The sequence below is a fragment of the Eschrichtius robustus genome, chromosome 11 (assembly GCF_028021215.1).
Source record: "Eschrichtius robustus isolate mEscRob2 chromosome 11, mEscRob2.pri, whole genome shotgun sequence".
Classification (NCBI taxonomy): domain Eukaryota; kingdom Metazoa; phylum Chordata; class Mammalia; order Artiodactyla; family Eschrichtiidae; genus Eschrichtius; species Eschrichtius robustus.
This window is the reverse complement of record NC_090834.1, coordinates 520550-542342: the sequence shown is the minus strand read 5'-3', so window position 1 is coordinate 542342 and position 21793 is coordinate 520550. Positions and strand designations below refer to the sequence as shown.

Below are 21793 nucleotides of genomic sequence, written 5' to 3'. Positions count from 1 at the left end.
GCAGGATTGTATCTCCCTTTGCCAACATTACAGAAACACATAAGCACAAGAACAAGTCACTAAGTTTTCTCCCAGGATCTTAGAAGGGCCCAGAAGTCTCAGCTTCATCAGCTCCACAGTAAATGTCCTGTGGTCCATCCTATGCTTTATCTGAACATTTCCATATATATTCTTTTTTTTTTTTTTTTATAAATTTATTTATTTATTTCTGGCTGTGTTGGGTCTTCGTTTCTGTGCGAGGGCTTTCTCTAGTTGCGGCAAGCGGGGGCCACTTTTTATCGCGGTGCGCGGGCCTCTCACTGTTGCGGCCTCTCTTGTTGCGGAGCACAGGCTCCAGACGCGCAGGCTCAGTAGTTGTGGCTCACAGGCCCAGTTGCTCCGCGGCATGTGGGATCTTCCCGGACCAGGGCTCGAACCCGTGTCCCCTGCATTGGCAGGCGGATTCTCAACCGCTGCGCCACCAGGGAAGCCCTTCTGCAGGCTCTCGCTGCTCCCTGCACTCAGCGTCATCTTCCTAGGCTTCCTGTGCTCCTCATTACTTCTCGGCTGCAGACCCTTGTTTCTTGCTGTTTGCTGAACAGGCATCTTCGCTTAGATGTATGTTCCTTTGGCTTCTCAAACTCATCATGTCCAAAACCAAAGTCATTAGCTCCCTAAATAAACCACATCGTGTATTCCGCACATCAGTCTGCAGCCGCCCAGCCTCCCAGCCTCCCAGCCTCCCAGCCTGGAGCCATTGCCGCCGTCCTCGTCCTCGTCCTTTCCTCACACTTTGCTTTCGCCAGGCCCCTGATGTGCTGCCCTACTCAGCTGCTCTTCTTTTAAAATCCACGCTGTCACGGTCTTAGAGTCATCTTTGCCTCTTGCTGCACTACGGTTAGACCCTCGTACCTGACCTTCCTGTTTCAGAGAGCCCACCTGTATCTCCTTTGCCGATCCCTCCCACGTAGGGCCACCGGAGTTGTCTTCCCGAGAAAGAATCCCATCCTGGCTGTCCTGCACTTTTACAGCCCCTGTCGCTTTCCCGTGGCTGTTGTCATGGGAACAGCTCCGCCCTCCTGCGAGCCTCCTCCACGGCAGTCTTTGTTCCCATCACCCCTCTGTGTAACTTGTGTAACTCTCAGGGGCTGGGCTTGTGTTTTAACCGTGGTGGCCCCTTCTCCAGGGAAATATTTAGTCATTCAGTAGGTGCTCAATAAATGATTGTAGAGCATATAGACCTTGTCATTAGACTATAAGCTTAAAATGTGAATTCTGTGTTCTATATAATATTAATGTTTTTAATACTTGCGGATTTTAATTTTTATAGTCTCCTAGTAAAATTTCATTTGAAAAATTGTGTTCTAACTCAGATAATCTAAGGGGCAAATGGTGTATCGTTCTCTGGTCCTGCATGGCTCGAGCAGTCTTCTGTAGGGGAAGGGGGCGGAAGCAGTATGGCGGGTAGCAGAAGAGAGATGGGTGTACGTTCAGGTCATCCCTAGAATCAGGCACATGCCTGCTGCCCCTGGAGCCCCGCCTCCCCTTGGTCATCACGTCTTTCACAGTGTCCATTGTCCTCTGCCTCCCTTTTCCTGACCGTTCCCTGCAGGCCTTTTCACTCTTTTTCTTTCCCTCCGCCCCCTGCAGTGGCCCAGGCCCAGATCTGGTGTCAGGATTCTTCTCGCACACCTCAGGGAAGAGCTGCTTTCAGTATGCTCCCTTTTGTGAACTCGTGGTCAGCTTGTAACCTTCTGAGAGACTGAGTTAGTCCTTCTCCTAGAACTTGCCCTTTTCTTTGCTTTTCCAAGGCTTCTCTTCCCCTCCTTCCTCATCAGGACCCAATGACGCTTTCCCTCTTTCTTCGGCACGTGTTTTTGGATGACAAGTATGTAGGAGTCCTGGATCATGCCAGCCAACAGCTGACTATTCCCAGGAATAATGCACATAATCCACTGTTAATGGACTAACAGTTCTAGCCCCTGCCTAGGCCCTGGGCTCGGCTGTAAGCGTGGCCTGGCCCTGTGAAGGTCTGTTTTCTCCCCCGCTGACCTTCGGATTGCTCCTTGCCTTGGGGCCCAGCAGGGATGAGCTATGTGCCCCTCTAAGGGTGAGCAGGTGTCCATACTCTGGGTGAGCAGAACTTTTCCACGTTGGATATTTGCTGCTCAAAAACTCTGGGTTGGTCACCAGCCTCAAGAGTCTCCGGTAAAATGTTCAAGTGACTCTTTATTTCTCAAAAGGCCCAGCACGCGAGGGGGTGGGTGAGTAAGAGAAGGAGGTGCTGAAGGGTTTGCCTGACCCAGAGCCAGAGGTCTGGGGGGACCCTGAGGCCCGCGGTCTGTCGGCCACCCTGCTTACTAGCTCGTCCTAGTCTCGGGGAGACCTCACTGGTCTCCAAAAGAGGGCCTAAGTGGCCCCCACCTGGCGGTGTGCCTTGGGCAGGGCTACAAGGACTACCTGACGCTGAGGACCCTGGTGGAGAGCCAAGGCCGACTCGCCTGTGGGCCCAGCATCGATGGGGAGAGGAAGGGTGGGCCCAGGACAGAGACGCCTGAGAATCTGAGCACCAAATTCTAGTTGCTCTTACCGCGGCCGAGGGTCGCTGCGGCCAGGCTCATGGTGTGGAAGAGAACGGGCTGTTTCGACCAGTGAGACACCCATGCCTAGAAGCTTTGACGGAGTCTTGCGTCGAGGGGAAAGGATGATCACGTCCTTTCTCAAGGCTCCCCCGAGGGTGTTCTCTAAGCACCAAGCCAGCGCACGGCCCTGCCTCTTCCGGGAGGGTTTTGAAGGAGGCTGTAGAAATGCCCGTGGAGGATAAGGGGGTCAGAGTGCCTCCCTGGGAACTTTGACCTTCCTTCTCTGGAGCCCATGCTTGACCTCCCCTGGCCTTCCCCAGCCTCCCCTGGGCTGCCCTGACCTCCCCCAGCCTCCCCTGACCTCCCCCAGCCTCCCCTGGCCTCCCCCGGCCTCCCCTGACCTCCCCCAGCCTCCCCAGGCTTCCCCTGGGCTGCCCAGGCTCACGCGCCTTCTTTCTTTTTCTCTGCGTGCTTTGACCTGCCTCAGAGTTCAAGTTAGCTGAACCACTGTGCTGGCCAGAACGGTAGGAGGTGCAGTCGCTGTGGGAACCCGCTCTGAGAGGTGCACGCGGGCGCTGGAGGAGGAGGGGTCTATGCAGGGCTCTGCAGAAACCTCCGTCCTCTTTCAGGGGCACGCTGCCCACAGCCCGAGCACATCCCTGCATCCTCCCTGCCTCGTGCTCCCTTTCTTCCCGCTTCTGCAGGTTTAGTTGGGGACATCTATCTGGACAGTTCTCCACTGAGGAAATTTAAAATCTACAGCCTGGAGATGCAGGGTAAATTCATACAAAGGTGGGTGCCAGACCATTGACTCAAGGTGTCTGATCAAAGGTGGGGAGCATCGGAGGCCATCCAGACTAACCCCCTTTGTTTTCTCATAAGAGACAGCGGCCCAGAACACTGAAGGAAATGGCCCCAAGTTTCCTAGTTGTTCGGGGCAGAGTGGTCACCGTCCCCCATCCCCAGCCCCGGTCTGCCGTCTCAGTACTGCATCGTGGACCCCGAACGGGCTGTGCGAGGGGTCGCCGGCCTTGGCAGGGAGGAGACGACCCTCAGAGGTCATGACTGACACGTTGTCGAGAAGGGCATGACCTGTCCACTGGGTTGACTCTCCCCCCCTCAGGGACCTTCCCAACATCTGGAAACAGACCTCCTTCCAGCCTCAGGGCCCTGCCTTCTTCCTTGCTCTCCTGAGAGTTGGAAGTCACCCCAAAGACACCTTCATGAACGTGAAGGTTAGCGATGCTTCTCCCTGGCCTGTGTCCCCCCACCCAAGCTTCCGTCCCATGAGAGCCCTTGAGGAAAAGCCCCGGTGTGTGTGTGAGCCCTGCCTGGTGCGAGGGAATCCAGGCTCCTGGCGACCTCCACCGCCCCGCAGCCGCCTGGGAGGCCGCCCCTTCCCCGGTGTTGACTGGGGTTGGGGAGCGAAGCCAAACAAACGTGACCAAGGTGCCTGCCGCGTGTTCTGGTGGGGACGGAGGTAGGACCCGCTGCACGAGGAAAGTAGTGAGCGTGACGCAGTAGCTTCCAGACGTAGTGTGAGACCAGAGGCTGAGGCCCATAGCCCCCAGGGACTCAGCGTCCGGCCCGTGGCGGGGGTGCTGTAGGAGATCCCAGGGCACACGTACAGCCACGCTTGAAGTTCTGCAACTCGATTACGTCTCGGGCCCAGCACGTTGTAAGGAACACCTGACGGACCCCTGTAAGGTCACCTACCTAGATGGCTAAATCCTTTTTACTAGTGTTTACAGAAAAGACACAAGATTTCTGTTTATCCTTGACAAGTCAAGTTCTGAATTACTTTACGCTTTTTTTAAAGTTTGCCTTTAAAAAGATGGCAGAGGTAAGGGTTCCTGAGAAGACCAGATAGGGCATTTGCATCTCAAAGGTACAGGCAAGTTCCTCCCAGGATGACTTTGTTTCCCTTTTGTTTATTTATTTATTTTTTTAATTTTTAAAATTTATTTGTTTATTTATTTTTGGCTGCGTTGGGTCTTCGTTGCTGTGAGCAGGCGTTCTCTAGTTGCGGGGAGCAGGGACTATTCTTCATTGAGGTGTGCGGGCTTCGCATTGCGGTGGCTTCTTTTGTTGTGGAGCACAGGCTCTAGGTGCGTGGGCTTCAGTAGTTGTGGCTCACGGGCTCTAGAGCGCAGGCTCAGTAGCTGTGGCGCACGGGCTTAGTTGCTCCGCGGCATGTGGGATCTTCCCGGACCAGGGCTCGAACCTGTGTCCCCTGCATTGGCAGGTGGATTCTTAACCACTGCGCCACCAGGGAAGTCCCTCCCTTTTGTTTAATACTTACAAGCCTCTTAAGATAAATAGGGAAGGTTTGGGGAGTGGTAAAAGGATTGGTGGGTTTTGGATTATTTTTGGAGCCACACCTCTGGTCCTGTAAAGACTACATTTGTAAAACAAGGACAGTTTTGCTTTCTTTTTCAAAGAATTGGGTGGTTACCTCAATGATATTGAAGGACTGACATACCCATTCACCTATGTTGGAAAGTTTTACTTTTCCTCGTTTAATTTAAGGGAGCAGGCCTCTTCCAAAATTCCTATCAGGCTCTTAATATCAGCTATGGTCAGTTTAGTCAGACCAGTGGCCTCGTATTTTGGCAATCTACTTACAAACATTTTTGAGGATCTTCCCTAGGTTTAAGAAATTTGTACCTTATATTTAGACACTATATAACCCTTTTTACTTAATAATCTCTGGCTGGATATCTTTGGCCAAGCCCGGAACCTCAATATTCTGCATTCCAGGGTCTACTAAGGCTTCTATTTTAGCTTCAGGTTTTATCTGTTCCTTTTTGCATTTTGTTAGAACCATTTGGTGATGAGGGTGGTTCCCTTGCCCCTCGAGAAACAGAGTGGCCCCTAACTTGGTTAATAAATCTCTTCCCATTAAAGGGATGGGACAGTCAGGCACAAACAGAAAGGAATGTAAAAACAGCTGGCCATCGATCTTGCACAAAAGGGGTGCCAGGAAAGTGTGCCCCTGTCTCTTCCCTGACAACCCCATTCATTACATATCTCTTATGATTGCTAAGGTTTCCAACCCTTTGGGTTAAGACCAGAAGTTTGCACCAGTGTCTATAAAAAAATTTTATCAAGTGGCCCACCACATCAATGACCACCTGAGGCTTGACATTAGTTGTGTAGATGGTATCTCTAGGTAGAGCCACTTTCGGCCTTGGGCCCCTTCAGTCTTCTGATTGCAAAACCATCAATGGCTGAGGGGCCCCCGTCGCTCTCTGGCATCTGGGGCATTCCCTCTTCCGATGCCCTGGCTGTTTGCAAAGGGCACGTTGATCACAATCCTCCCTCCGGTGCCCCTTTTGTCCACACAGGGCACACTGGCCTTGTGTGGGTACCCGTGGGCCTTGTGGTCTGCCAGGGCCAGACTGACCCAGAAGAGTTGGTTTCCCCTTTGGTGGTCTCTGAGCGGACAAAACCATTGCAATCGTTTGGGCCTGCTGCATATTTCTCTGGGTGCGTTCAGCCTTTTTGGCCATATCCCTATTCCTGAAAACCAAATAAGCCAATTGGAACAAGTCATTCATTGGAGTCTGAGGACCAGCAGTTGCTTTCTGAACTCCGCACCTGAAGTCTGGGGCAGACTGGGCTATGAAATGCATAGCCAAAGGGCCTGTATCTCTGGGGAGGAGGGATCCATGTTCATTTGGGATCCGTGGCCCTGGAGGGTGGGTCAATTAAAATGTCCTCTGTGTCCTTCCTAGAGTTATCCCTCCAAGCTACACATGCCTGAAATTCCTTTTGGGTTCCATTGCCTAGATACAAGGCCATGAAAATTTGAACATAGGGTACTTCACTCCATTTTAAATTTCCTTAACTCTTATTGTGGCCAAACCTGATTATATAACCTACTAAGTTTTTCCTTTTAATTCCTGTTGTCCAAATCTTTCCCAATCCTGGTGTATATGGCCCAGAGGGGTATTGGTTGGGATTGATGCAGCCTGACCCATTTCAGACAAGCCTAAGGTGATGTCTTTTTTAAAAATTTATTTATGGCTGTGTTGGGTCTTCGTTTCTGTGCGAGGGCTTTCTCTAGTTGCGGCAAGCGGGGGCCACTCTTCATCGTGGTGCGCGGGCCTCTCACTATCGTGGCCTCTCTTGCTGCGGAGCACAGGCTCCAGACGCGCAGGCTCAGTAACTGTGGCTCACGGGCCCAGCTGCTCTGTGGCACGTGGGATCTTCCCAGACCAGGGCTCGAACCCGTGTCCCCTGCATCGGCAGGCAGATTCTCAACCACTGCACCACCAGGGAAGCCCTAAGGTGATGTCTTTAACTCCCGAGCTATCCAAAATTCCACTCTTAAGTCAAAATCCACTGCGCAATTTGGTCAAGATTTGCACTTACGATTTTAGATGCTATCTGTTCCAAGGTAGTCTCCCAACCAGGTGTTACTGCCCAAAAAGTTCTTTCAAAGAAACGGCACAGAAGACGTCCCCAGTGGTGTTGACAATGAGCGGGAGCTGGTCTAGCTACATGCTGGGAATAAAGGGTCAGCACCTGTAAGGGTCAGAGGGAGGAGAGTAAGAGCAATAAAAAGTACACCTTGGTGGTCACACAGGTCTTCAGGGGTTAACAGAAGAAAGAAAGAAAGAAAGAAAGAAATGAAAGAAAGAAAGAAAGAAAGAAAGGGAAAAAGGAAGAAAGAGAGCAGGAATGAACAAGAATGCAAGAATGTAGGAGAAAAACCTCAGAGTCAAGCAGAGTATAGAGATTAACAATTCTCTCCTGTATCTGTTGTTGGATGTACGTAAGCATACGGGGTTGACCTGCTGGTCAAAAATGAGCAGACATAGGCAGAGCAGGCCTCTTTAGGACCAAGACCTAACCCTCAACATTTTCTTACCTTATCACTGTCCCTTCGTGGTTGCCAGCTGAAACTGTGCACCTCAAATTGGGACTTGAACCCACGTGCCAGGACTCAAACTCAGCCAAAACCCTGATTGGGACGTGAACCCACATGGCTGGGACTCGAACCCGGCCAAAACCTGTGGTCTTCCAACTGAGATCACACACCTGGTCTCAGGACTTAATGAAGCTCAGCTTCTTGATGTCTCATTGCAGAAAGAATTCAGTGAGAGACAAAGCGATAGGTAAGAAGTGGATTTATTTAGAGAGAAACACACTCCACAGACAGAGTGTGGGCCATCTCAGAAGGTGAGAAAGGCACCAAGGTATGAGGTTGTCAGTTTTTATAGGAATGGGCAATTTCATAGGCTAATGAATGGGAGGAGTATTCCAGCTATTTTAGGAAGGGGCGGGGATTTCCAGGGATTAGGCCACCACCCACTTTTTGATCCTTAGGGTCGGTCTTGGAACTGTCATGGCACCTGTGGGTGTGTCATTTAGCTTGCTGATGTGTTACAGTGAGTGTACACTGAGGCTCAAGGTCTAGTGGAAGTCAACTTGTCTGCCATCTTGGACCCATTTGGTTTTAATCAGTTTATGTTGTGTCCTCGGGCTATGTCATTCTTTCGAAGGTTGTGCCCTGCCCCCTTCCCTCCTGTCTCACTAGGAGCCCCACGGGGTCCTGCTTGGTGTCACTACCTTGTTGTCTTGTACAGCACCTGACACACAACAGGCAACAAGAAAGCAACAAATAGGACTCAATGTAACCACGAGGAGACACTTAATTTACTTAAATCTTAATTTTGATAAATCTTAATTTAAATCTTTAATTTACTTAAATCTCAGATTTAAGTAAAGCCGCAATTTTAGCTGGGTGAGGGGCTAGGGTTAGAACTCTGGTCTCTGGATTCCCGGGAAGGACCCTTTCTTCTCTGCAAACCTTCTCTCCTTGGGTCCCAGCTCTCTGCCCACCTTTTGATGTGTTTCCCCTCTGTCACCTGTAGGCTTGTTCAGTTTTCTGCTTATTCTAGCCACTGTTCTATTTTTAAAGGGAACTTTGTTTCTCCCTTTTTAACCAGCCCAACGTCTCTCAGAGCTGCTTGCGGGGTTTGTTCCTGTAGCAGGTACATTAAGGACCTTTGTAACATCAGAAGCAAAATTTGTCACCCAAAATGTGTCTCTTTTGGCATGAGGAGTAATTTAGGCCAATTATTTCTAAGAAACAGAAGACTCAGGAAGTCTTTCTTTTTACCTCCCCCTTTGCTGCCTAAAGAATTTGGATAAAGGGTCTGTTCCTGGAATAGAGATGTCTGCACAGAATCTGGGCTCAGGGGACCTGGGGATGTGTCCACTCTGTCCCATTGATTGTTTTCCACACGTGTGCTTTTCAGACTCCACGTGAAGTGCCTTCCTCCCCTTCAGAGTCCCAAACCTCTACCCCCAACATCCTCCTTTGTCTTTAGCTGAAGATGGTATTTAGGGTGAGGGTTTTGGCCATTTTGGTGAGTTACTTTTTTCCTGGGTTTCTCCCACGTGTACATGTTATTAAATTTTTGTTTGATTTTCTCCTCTTCATCTGTCTCCTGTCTGTTTAATTCTTAGACCAGCCAGAAGCTCCCAGAAAGGCAGAGGACAGTTCCTTCCTCCCCAGTAATTTTACTGAAACGTTTCAGAACAATGTTGCAGGATCTTAAAATCCCGTATTCTAAAGCAACGCAAGCACTGCAGATGGTATATCCCGAATCTAGTTGGCGTCATAGCCAACTAAGGAAAGTTATGGTATGAATATCTGGTAGTCCTAGTGGGCTAATGTAATTTAAGTTGGAGGGTGAGTAATTTTGGTATATCCATCTTTCTCTGGCTCCCTTTTATGGCTAGACATTCTCCAAGTCTAGCCCATTCCCCATGCTTCGGAGCTGGAAGAATGTTTTTGGTGGTCTCCCTTAAAAGTCTCCACGCAGAGCAGCAAGGATGCAAGAGTCCCGGGATTAACATACAGTCACTCTGTGTCACAGCTGACTTTACCAGGCTCGATATCATTCTTTCTCAAAAGCCATTTTAAGATGCAAGAAAATGCTAGTTTCTGCAACAACTAAAATAATGCTTCTCTGCTGTGGTGAAGTTTGAAATCTTAAAGATTGCTGCTCAAGTGTATGAATGACTTAGGTCTGATTTTCCACCTACAGAATTTAGATCAGAGAATTTATTCTCTACAAGGTTTAAGATTCAGCAGAAGGGAGAGATTGTTGTTTATCATTCTAGGCTTTGTCTACACTCTCTGGAGCTGCAGAATTCAGCTGGTTGTCCTCCAATGTGCAGATAATAAAACACAATCAATGCTCGACTTCTGCCCTGGGCCAGTGAGACACCCAGTGGGGAGGGTGTCGCAAAGGACCACTCTGGCAATAATGCAGTCAATCTGCAGTGAATTCCCCTCCACGAGCACTTGGGGACACTTTTTGCACATTCTTCTAAAGGAGCAACTAACGTTTACTTATCTGTACTTTTTTGCATAGGCTTCTCCTACCCACATTCTTCTTGTAACAATTTGAGTTAAAATAATCGGTTGCCTTGAAGCTTGCTACTTCTGACTGCAAAGGCAAAAGAACATTTCATCAAAACGAATGAAATAATGTTTCAATGTGCATTCAGTGGCACTCATAAAAATTCACCTTTTTATTTATTTCAAAAGCAAATAATGATTAGACTAGTAAATATGAGGGGGTTTACGGGAGTCTATTTTGATGGAAATCAACAATATGAAATTATTGGGAAAAAGTGCAAAGTAAAAGCTGTAGCTAAAAACATGACGTGTAAGAACAAGGTGACAGGACATGAGTTGCATCTCAAAGGACTGTCCATCCAGGACGGGCAGGGGAGAGCATCAGTGTGACACTGCACTCAGAGACTGTATCTCAGAACGGTTTCTAAATCAGATCTTTTGCTGAACATAATTTTGGAATTTTAGGACCTGGCATTTCAGGTGAGTGATAGTCGTCAAGGTGAATAATCAATAAACCATCTATAATAAGGAACGGAAGAGAGTTTTTACTTGAGCCAAGCTGAGGACCAGCCCAGGAGTACAGTCTCCATCCAGAAGGAAAGCGATTGGAGAAGCATGGTTTTCAGCACAGTTTTATACCTTTTCAGGACAAAGAATACACACCAGACACAACAGGCATACGTTCTTACAAGGTTTCAACAGAGATGAGCACATCCACGGCGCGTCAGCACGATCCTGGCATCTGGGAAAAGAACCTTATCTTTGAAGGAGTGCTAGCGTTGGCATCATAGGAAGGGAGGCTTATACAGTTAGTTACATGAGCTGTTTACCAAGAGTGATAATTGGAGCTGCAAGAAGTAAGCATGCTTGTTAAGTAAGGATTGTTTGAGGTCTGAAATGGTTGCATAGTCACAAGGGGAGACCTTGAGACCATAAGGTTGCAGCGGGCAGGTGCTGTTCTGAATATGGCGGGTCCAGCTCGGGTCTTGTACCAGCTGGGTCCCTGGATCTGGTGCAGCTCAAAGAAAGTTCGAGTTCTCAGTGGGGCAGGGATGGGTCTGAGACCAGGTCCTTAATGGACATGATGAAAACAATAATTCACAAGCCGGACTTCATTAAAATTAAAAATTTCTGCTCTGCGAAAGACAATATCAAGAGAATGAGAAAATAAGCCATAGACTGGGAGAAAGTATTTGCAAAAGACTATCTCATAATAAGACTCTTATCCAAAATATACAGAGATCTCTTAAACGCAAAAATAAGAAAACAAACAACTCAATTAAAAAATAGGCCAAAGACCTTAACAGACACCTCCCTGAAGAAGATGTACAGATGGCAAATAAGCATATGAAACAATTCTCCACATCATATGTCATCAGGGGAGTGCAATTTAAGACAACAATGAAATACCACTACACACCTACTAGAATGGCCCAAATCCAGAACACTGACAACACAAAATGCTTGTGAGGATGTGGAGCAGCGGGAACTCTCATCACTGCTGGTGGAACGCAGGATGGTGCAGCCACTCTGGAAGACAGGTTGGTGGTTTCTAACAAAGCTAAACATATTCTCACCATATGATCCAGAAATCATGCTCCTTGGTGTTTACCCACAGGAGCTGAAAATGCGTTTCCACACAAGCCTTTGACAAAATCCATCACCATTCATGACAAAAAAAAAATCTCAGCAAATTAGGACTATAAGGGAACTACTTCAACTTGATAAACAACACACACAAACCCCACCTACATCTAACATCATACTTAGTGGTAAAAGACTGTTTTCTACCTAAGACTGGAAACAGGTAAGGATGTTGGTTCTCACCATTCTTATTCAACATAGTACTAGGAACTCCAGCTACCACGATAAGAGAAGAAAAAGAAATAAAGACACTGGAAGGATTAGAAAGAAAAAAAAAATTGTATTTGCAGAGAACATGACTTCTTCTTTAGAAAGTCCCATGGGATTGGATTTTCAAAACTTTTAGAATTAATAAGTGAGTTTACCAAGGTCACAGAATACAAGATCTACACAAGAAACTCAACTGCATTTCTATATGCTAACAATGAATTTGCTGAAACTGAACTTGAAAGTACTATACCATTTAAAATAGCTCAAAAGCGGCTAAGCCTGTGCGCCACAACTACTGAGCCTGTGCTCTAGAGCCTGCGAGCCACAACTACTGAGCCCGCGTGCCACAACTACTGAAGACCGTGTGCCTAGAGCCCGTGATCCGCAACAGGAGAGGCCGCCACAGTGGGAGGCCCGTGCACTGCAATGAGGAGCAGCTCCGCTCGCCACAGCTAGAGAGGGCCCGCGCGCAGCAATGAAGACCCAACACAGTCAAAGATAAATACGTAAATTTATTAAAATAGCTCAAAAGAAAATGAAATACTGAGGTATAAAACTAACCAAAAAAAAAAAAAAAAAACCTAACAAAATATGCATAGGCACTGTGTGTTGAAAAAAATCACAGAATTCTGATTAAAAAAATGAAAGAAGACCTAAATAAATGGAGAAACATAGCATGTTCATGGATTTGAAGACTCAAGAGTAAAGATGCCAAATCTTCCCAACGGATCTATAGGTCTAACGCAATTCCCATCAAAATTTTAGCATGGCTTTTGGTAGAAATAAGCAAGCTTTTTCTAAATTTTATATGGAAAGGCACAGGCCCAAGAATAGTTTTAACAATCTGTTTTTTAAAAAATATTTGTTTATTTATTTGGCTGTACCGGATCTTAATTGGGGCACGCAGGGTTTTTGATCTTCATTGCGGCATGCTAACTCTTAGTTGCGGCATGTGGGATCTAGTTCTCTGACCAGAGATTGAACCTGGGCCCCCTGCATTGGGAGCCCGGAGTCTTAGCCACTGGACCACCAGGGAAGTTGCAGTTTTAACAATCTTGATAAAGAAGAATACAGTTTTGTGGCTGTAAAACCAAATTTCTAAAACAAGGTATAGTCAAAGAGATGAAATATTATGCTTCTGTGTAAGAAGTAGAAAGTCACAGGAGTCCATTGCTTCCAAACTAAGAATGAGAGAAAGGGGATATTCTACAAAATTCTCAGGGAGCTGAGGTCTCAAGGATGAAAATGTACCTGTAATGAGTGAGACAAGAGAGAAAACACACACACACACACACACACACACACACACACACACACACACACACACAACATTCTCTGAAAACTGTAGTCTTGATTTCAACCTGTTACCACAAGCTTTGTTCTTTCAAATGGGAGAGGAAAAGCAAAGGCTTCGAAAAGAAAAGGTCAGAGGATTTTCTGATTTTCCGATCTCTGAAAAGAGACTTGCATCACAGGGACTTCAAATCCAGCCGTTCCAAACTGGGCTCAGCACCCTTTTCTCTATTCAAACCCCTATCACTCCCTGTGTTTCTGTTCTCAGCGAATGTCACCGCTCTCTACCCAACTCACACAAGCCTGAAGCGCGGCGGCCATCCACCTCCTCTGTGCGCCGCCCTAACCCTCATCCAAGCAATTACCAACAGTTACCAATTTTACCTCAACATTCTCTTAAACCCCTCCCTCTCCTCGCCAGAGAACGGCTCGGGCCCTTATCCTGGGGTCACCAGCTCCACTGGGATGACCTGTTTCTCACCTGACCTCCACCTTGTACCTGGGAATCCCGATAAAACTAATACCTGACTTAACTTTCTGCCTGAAATCTCGGCAAAGAGGCTGAGTTGCTAGTTAGCACGGCCTCCGCCGCGCGCTCCCTGACCAGCCTCCTCCGGAGCTGACCTCTGCCCCCGCATCTCTGCTCCTTTGTAAACGAAGCATTCCAAACTGTGGCCCTCGCACACACGACGTAGCTACTTTGAGGCTGTTCCCGCGGGTAGGAGTAGCGTCCCTACTCTTCCTTCCTCTGGTAATTCTCACTCACTTCCCGACGCAGTTTGGGAAAACGACTCCTCCAGGGTAGCCCATGTCCCTCGCCCTTGCGTCCCCCGCACCGCGCGGCACCTTTATTTCGCGTTTCTCATCTTATTGAAGTATTTCTTTGTGCGCCCGGAGCCAGAGGGGTTCTCACTGAAGTTGCTGAACCGGCGGAATCAAAACTTCCCGGCTCTCCCGCACACCTAGGCTAAGTCGCCCTTCGGTCCTACTTCTCCCCGCCTCTCTGTCCCGATTGGTCGGTGAAACACAGTTTCGGAAATTCAAGGTCAGGGCGATAACCCGACACCCTCCCGCCTTCCTTCCGCCGCTGAAAGGCATTTGCGCCCAGAGGCGGTTCGACACTCTCGGTCCGATGCGGGGCTGCTGTTCCCGCCGCCCAGAGCCCGACTCTCCGCCTCCGTCCCCTGCGTCCCGGGCGGCGCGCGCCTGAGACCGTCCCCGCGTCCCCGCAGCGCGCACCTGAGCTGGCCCGCGTCCCCGCGTCCCCGCGTCCCCGCGCGGCGTCTGGGCAGCGGAGAGGCGGCGGGAGCAGCGCGGGACGTCGGCTCCTCGGCCTAGCGGTGATGGGCTCCCCGCAGCGTTCCAGGTGAAGGTCCCCCAGCCCCCAGCCCGCCTGCCCTTCCAGGCGCGGGCTCGCTCACGCCTCATCCCGGTTCCCCATCGCCCCGAGGGCAGCTTACCTGGGAGCCTCCTAGACCCCCTCCGCGTTCTGTCAGTCGTCATCCACAGGCATTTATTGCGTCGAGCCCTGGGAACGTTACCTGGGGCAAGGGCCACCTTGCACTGGGACACCCTCCTGGGCCCTCAGATCTGCCCAAGACTCTCCTCATCACCCACCCCCCCCACCCCCAAGCCTTCTTTCCTCCAGTGCTGTTCCTGCCCCCCCTGCTGGGGGTCTGTCCGTCACCTCCGACGGAAGAAAGTCAGGGTGTGGGTGCTGAGAAGGCGCTCCTCCTGCCGGTCGCCGAGTCCTTCCCGAACCTGGTGGATGTAACGCTCCCGCCTGGCACTGAGCCCCGTTCCCCCTCCCCCACCTTTCCCAGGACCCTTCCCCACTCCCCAGCCCTGCCCTGTCCCTGGCTGTAGGCTTTTAGGACGGAAAGTCCGTCCCCAGCTCTCTGTCCAGAATGAGGTGGGCAGTGGGACCGCCCCGGTGGCCCAGGACCCTGGGTGGACCCGGGTGGAGCGCAGAGACCCGCCCGAGTCGTGAGCCGCCTCCGGGCTCCTGCCTTTCCCTTGCCTCCGACCTGCCATCTGGTCCCTCCAGCATCCCTCGCACCTTCCGTGGGTCACTGCTATTTCTTTCTCTTTTCAGCCCCTGTCTCTCCTGGAGAAGAGTCCTGTGCATCTTTTTCCTGCCATTTATTTCATCAGGTTTTGCTCCTCGAGTGAAACACAGAGATAACTTTGTATTTGAAAACGACCAGCTGAAGCCAGGCCAGCGCAGGTGTGCCCGAGCGGGGAGGGAGGTGGCCCCTTCTCCTTTCTGGGAGGAAGTAACATCAGCGCTCGGCCACTGCCATGCCTTCCCTTTCCGCTAGGGCTCCCACAGCCTCCCTCTCCCCCACCCCTCTCTCCCTCTTGCCCCTCCACAGCTTTAACTGGTCGCACCTGACCCCGCTCAAGCTGAAGGACCGCTCCGTGGGGCTTCAGACTGAAGAGAGAGCAGGAAGGAACCCGTACTTCACGCTGGAGGGTCATGAGTTCCTCATCTTCGGGGGCTCCATCCACTACTTCCGGGTGCCCAGGGTCTACTGGAGGGACCGGCTGCTCAAGCTGAGAGCCTGCGGCTTCAACACCGTCACCACGTGAGCATGGCCCCAGGGGGCTTGAGCCTCTGGCGTGGGGAGTGCAGCGCACGCCTTTCACTTACCTCGCGTGCTTAGTTTGCTGTGGTCCGTCCTTGGGTGGGGTGACGCAGGGCTTTGCTCAGGAGCCTCTCCAACGGGAGAGTCATTGTGCCCCTTAAGAGAACTCAGTTTTACGACAGATGCTCAAAGTATATTTCCAGTTAAATACATGGTGGTTTTTTTTTACATATATATTTTTTTATTTATTTTTTGGCTGCTTTGGGTGTTTGTTGCTGCACGTGGGCTTTCTCTAGTTGCAGCGGGCGGGGGCTACTCTTCGTTGGGGTGCGTGGGCTTCTCACTGCAGTGGCTCCTCTTGTTGCAGAGCACGGGCTCTAGGCGTGCAGGCTTCAGTAGTTGTGGCACGTGGGCTCAGTAGTTGTGGCTCACGGGCTCTAGAGCGCAGGCTCAGTAGTCGTGGTGCACGGGTTTAGTTGCTTCGTGGCATGTGGGATCTTCCCGGACCAGGGCTCGAGCCCGTGTCCCCTGCACTGGCAGGCGGATTCTTAACCACTGCACCACCAGGGAAGCCCCTACACGGTGTTTTAAAAACAATCTTTATTTATGTCTATGGAGATGAGCACATAGAGGAATAATCCTAGAATACGAAACAAACACGTAAGGAAACACCAGCATCAGGAAGGTGAGGGTTAGTGTTGAAAGGGCAGGAATATTGCAGCTTAGTGACTGAGGGGTCGGGGTTTAGCGGCAGACAGACCTGGTCTCCACGCCCAGCTGTGCCCCCAGCCTTCACCTCCCAGGGTCCGGTAAAGCCTTATAACTTTGTGTTGATGATTCAATGAGAGAAAACCTCTATCTTCTTTATAACAAAAATGCCTGTCGCCATGCCTGGCACATACATGTACTCAATGATGGTGACAAAAAGAAATGCAAGCCCAGCTTGGTCACTTGGAAGAATTTTAACGTGAACTTAACCTGATATTTAACTTGACTGTGTCAAGGGACAAGAGGTGCCGTGTATTTAGGGTGTACCGACGACTAGGGACAGGAGGCGCCGTGTATTTAGGGTGTACCGACGACTAGGGACAGGAGGCGCCGTGTATGTAGGGTGTACCGACGACTAGGGACCGGAGGCACAATGTATTTAGGGTGTACCGACGACTAGGGACCGGAGGCGCCGTGTACTTAGGGTGTACCGACGACTAGGGACCGGAGGCGCCGTGTACTTAGGGTGTACCGACGACTAGGGACCGGAGGCGCCGTGTACTTAGGGTGTACCGACGACTAGGGACCGGAGGCGCCGTGTACGTAGGGTGTACCGACGACTAGGGAGAAGAGGCACCGTGTACTTAGGGTGTACCGACGACTAGGGACCAGAGGCGCCGTGTACTTAGGGTGTACCGACGACTAGGGACCAGAGGCGCCGTGTACTTAGGGTGTACCGACGACTAGGGACAAGAGGCGCCGTGTACTTAGGGTGTACCGACGACTAGGGACAAGAGGCGCCGTGTACTTAGGGTGTACCGACGACTAGGGACCAGAGGCGCCGTGTACTTAGGGTGTAACGACGACTAGGGAGAAGAGGCGCCGTGTACTTAGGGTGTACCGACGACTAGGGAGAAGAGGCGCCGTGTACTTAGGGTGTACCGACGACTAGGGACCAGAGGCGCCGTGTACTTAGGGTGTACCGACGACTAGGGACCAGAGGCGCTGTGTACTTAGGGTGTACCGACGACCAGAGAGGTGCCGTGTACTTAGGGTGTACCGACGACTATGGACCAGAGGCGCCGTGTACTTAGGGTGTACCGACGACTAGGGACCAGAGGCGCCGTGTACTTAGGGTGTACCGACGACTGGGGACCAGAGGCGCCGTGTACTTAGGGTGTACCGACGACTAGGGAGAAGAGGCGCCGTGTACTTAGGGTGTACCGACGACTAGGGACCAGAGGCGCCGTGTACTTAGGGAGTACCAACGACTAGGGACAAGAGGCGCCGTGTATTTAGGGTGTACCGACGACTAGGGCGAAGAGGCGCCGTGTACTTAGGGTGTACCGACGAGTAGGGACAAGAGGCGCCGTGTACTTAGGGTGTACCGACGAGTAGGGACCAGAGGCGCCGTGTACTTAGGGTGTACCGACGACTAGGGACCAGAGGCGCCGTGTACTTAGGGTGTACCGACGACTAGGGACCAGAGGCGCCGTGTACTTAGGGTGTACCGACGACTATGGACCAGAGGCGCCATGTACTTAGGGTGTACCGACGACTGGGGACCAGAGGCGCCATGTACTTAGGGTGTACCGACGACTAGGGAGAAGAGGCGCCGTGTACTTAGGGTGTACCGACGACTAGGGACCAGAGGCGCCGTGCAGTTAGGGTGTACCGACGACTAGGGACCAGAGGCGCCGTGCACTTAGGGTGTACCGACGACTAGGGACCAGAGGCGCCGTGTACTTAGGGTGTACCGACGACTAGGGACCAGAGGCGCCGTGTACTTAGGGTGTACCGACGACTAGGGAGAAGAGTCACCGTGTACTTAGGGTGTACCGACGACTAGGGACCGGAGGCGCCGTGTACTTAGGGTGTACCGACGACTAGGGACCGGAGGCGCCGTGTACTTAGGGTGTACCGACGACTAGGGACAAGAGGCGCCGTGTACTTAGGGTGTACCGACGACTAGGGACAAGAGGCGCCGTGTACTTAGGGTGTACCGACGACTAGGGACAAGAGGCGCCGTGTACTTAGGGTGTACCGACGACTAGGGCGAAGAGGCACCGTGTACTTAGGGTGTACCGACGACTAGGGACCAGAGGCGCCGTGTACTTAGGGTGTACCAACGACTAGGGACCGGAGGCGCCGTGTACTTAGGGTGTACCGACGACTAGGGAGAAGAGGCGCCGTGTACTTAGGGTGTACCGACGACTAGGGAGAAGAGGCGCCGTGTACTTAGGGTGTACCGACGACTAGGGACCAGAGGCGCCGTGCACTTAGGGTGTACCGACGACTAGGGACAAGAGGCGCCGTGTACTTAGGGTGTACCGACGACTAGGGAGAAGAGGCACCGTGTACTTAGGGTGTACCGACGACTAGGGACCAGAGGCGCCGTGTACTTAGGGTGTACCGACGACTAGGGACAAGAGGCGCCGTGTACTTAGGGTGTACCGACGACTAGGGAGAAGAGGCGCCGTGTACGTAGGGTGTACCGACGACTAGGGAGAAGAGGCGCCGTGCACTTAGGCTGTACCGACGACTAGGGACCAGAGGCGCTGTGCACTTAGGGTGTACCGACGACTAGGGAGAAGAGGCGCCGTGTACTAAGGGTGTACCGACGACTAGGGAGAAGAGGCGCCGTGTACTTAGGGTGTACCGACGACTAGGGAGAAGAGGCGCCATGTACTTAGGGTGTACCGACGACTAGGGAGAAGAGGCGCCGTGTACTTAGGGTGTACCGATGACTAGGGACCAGAGGCGCCGTGTACTTAGGGTGTACCGACGACTAAGGACCGGAGGCGCCGTGTACTTAGGGTGTACCGACGACTAGGGACCGGAGGCGCCGTGTACTTAGGGTGTACCGACGACTAGGGAGAAGAGGCGCCGTGTACTTAGGGTGTACCGACGACTAGGGAGAAGAGGCGCCGTGTACTTAGGGTGTACCGACGACTAGGGAGAAGAGGCGCCGTGTACTTAGGGTGTACCGACGACTAGGGACCAGAGGCGCCGTGTGCTTAGGTTGTACCGACGACTAGGGAGAAGAGGCGCCGTGTACTTAGGGTGTACCGACGACTAGGGACAAGAGGTGCCGTGTACTTAGGGTGTACCGACGACTAGGGAGAAGAAGCGCCGTGTACGTAGGGTGTACCGACGACTACGGACCAGTGGCGCCGTGTACATAGGGTGTACCGATGACTAGGGACCAGAGGCGCCGTGTACTTAGGGTGTACCGACGACTAGGGACCAGAGGCGCCGTGTACTTAGGGTGTACCGACGACCAGGGACAAGAGGCGCCGTGTACTTAGGGTGTACCGACGACTAGGGAGAAGAGGCGCCGTGTACTTAGTGTGTACCGACGACTAGGGACCAGAGGTGCTGTACACTTAGGGTGTACCGACGACTAGGGACCAGAGGCGCCGTGCACTTAGGGTGTACCGACGACTAGGGAGAAGAGGCGCCGTGCACTTAGGGTGTACCGACAACTAGGGACCAGAAGCGCCGTGCACTTAGGGTGTACCGATGACTAGGGACAAGAGGCGCCGTGTACTTAGGGTGTACCAACGACTAGGGACCAGAGGCGCCGTGTACTTAGGGTGTAACAACGACTAGGGAGAAGAGGCGCCGTGTACTTAGGGTGTACCGACAACTAGGGAGAAGAGGCGCCGTGTACTTAGGGTGTACCGACGACTAGGGACCAGAGGCGCCGTGTACTTAGGGTGTACCGAAGACTAGGGACCAGAGGCGCTGTGTACTTAGGGGGTACCGACAACTAGAGAGGTGCCGTGTACTTAGGGTGTACCGACGACTAGGGACCAGAGGCGCCGTGTACTTAGGGTGTACCGACGACTAGGGACCAGAGGCGCCGTGTACTTAGGGTGTACCGACGACTGGGGACCAGAGGCACCGCGTACTTAGGGTGTACCGACGACTAGGGAGAAGAGGCGCCGTGTACTTAGGGTGTACCGACGACTAGGGACCAGAGGCGCCGTGTACTTAGGGTGTACCGACGACTAGGGACAAGAGGCGCCGTGCATTTAGGGTGTACCGACGACTAGGGACCGGAGGCGCCGTGTACTTAGGGTGTACCGACGACTAGGGACCGGAGGCGCCGTGTACGTAGGGTGTACCGACGACTAGGGAGAAGAGGCACCGTGTACTTAGGGTGTACCGACGACTAGGGAGAAGAGGCGCCGTGTACTTAGGGTGTACCGACGACTAGGGAGAAGAGGCGCCGTGTACTTAGGGTGTACCGACGACTAGGGACCAGAGGCGCCGTGTACTTAGGGTGTACCGACGACTGGGGACCAGAGGCGCCGTGTACTTAGGGTGTACCGACGACTGGGGACCAGAGGCGCTGTGTACTTAGGGTGTACCGACGACTGGGGAGAAGAGGCGCCGTGTACTTAGGGTGTACCGACGACTGGGGACCAGAGGCGCCGTGTGCTTAGGGTGTACCGACGACTAGGGACCAGAGTCGCCGTGTACTTAGGGTGTACCGACGACTAGGGAGAAGAGGCGCCGTGTACTTAGGGTGTACCGACGACTAGGGACCAGAGGCGCCGTGTACTTAGGGTGTACCGACGACTAGGGACCGGAGGCGCCGTGTACTTAGGGTGTACCGACGACTAGGGACCGGAGGCGCCGTGTACGTAGGGTGTACCGACGACTAGGGAGAAGAGGCACCGTGTACTTACGGTGTACCGACGACTAGGGAGAAGAGGCGCCGTGTACTTAGGGTGTACCGACGACTAGGGAGAAGAGGCGCCGTGTACTTAGGGTGTACCGACGACTAGGGAGAAGAGGCGCCGTGTACTTAGGGTGTACCGACGACTAGGGACCAGAGGCGCCGTGTGCTTAGGTTGTACCGACGACTAGGGAGAAGAGGCGCCGTGTACTTAGGGTGTACCGACGACTAGGGACAAGAGGTGCCGTGTACTTAGGGTGTACCGACGACTAGGGAGAAGAGGCGCCGTGTACTTAGGGTGTACCGACGACTAGGAACCAGAGGCGCCGTGTACTTAGGGTGTACCGACGAGTAGGGACCAGAGGCGCCGTGTACTTAGGGTGTACCGACGACTAGGGACCAGAGGCGCCGTGTACTTAGGGTGTACCGACGACTAGGGACCAGAGGCGCCGTGTACTTAGGGTGTACCGACGACTAGGGATAAGAGGCGCCGTGTACTTAGGGTGTACCGACGACTAGGGAGAAGAGGCGCCGTGTACTTAGTGTGTACCGACGACTAGGGACCAGAGGTGCCGTGCACTTAGGGTGTACCGACGACTAGGGAGAAGAGGCGCCGTGCACTTAGGGTGTACTGACAACTAGGGACCAGAAGCGCCGTGCACTTAGGGTGTACCGATGACTAGGGACAAGAGGCGCCGTGTACTTAGGGTGTACCAACGAC

The 21793-nt window shown here is 52.1% G+C and overlaps 1 protein-coding gene across 1 annotated transcript in view; it reads left to right on the top strand.

Annotated features, from left to right (window-relative positions):
* The window catches only part of GLB1L3 (galactosidase beta 1 like 3), a 52927-nt gene that overhangs the window by 1358 nt on the left and 29776 nt on the right, over positions 1-21793 (top strand). Inside the window, exons 3-10 of the mRNA XM_068554596.1 lie at positions 2425-2512; positions 3266-3353; positions 3685-3796; positions 14184-14409; positions 14678-14859; positions 14996-15075; positions 15185-15316; positions 15465-15677. Of these exons, the coding sequence (XP_068410697.1) occupies positions 2425-2512; positions 3266-3353; positions 3685-3796; positions 14184-14409; positions 14678-14859; positions 14996-15075; positions 15185-15316; positions 15465-15677 (1121 nt within the window). The remainder of the gene's footprint in view (positions 1-2424; positions 2513-3265; positions 3354-3684; positions 3797-14183; positions 14410-14677; positions 14860-14995; positions 15076-15184; positions 15317-15464; positions 15678-21793) is intronic.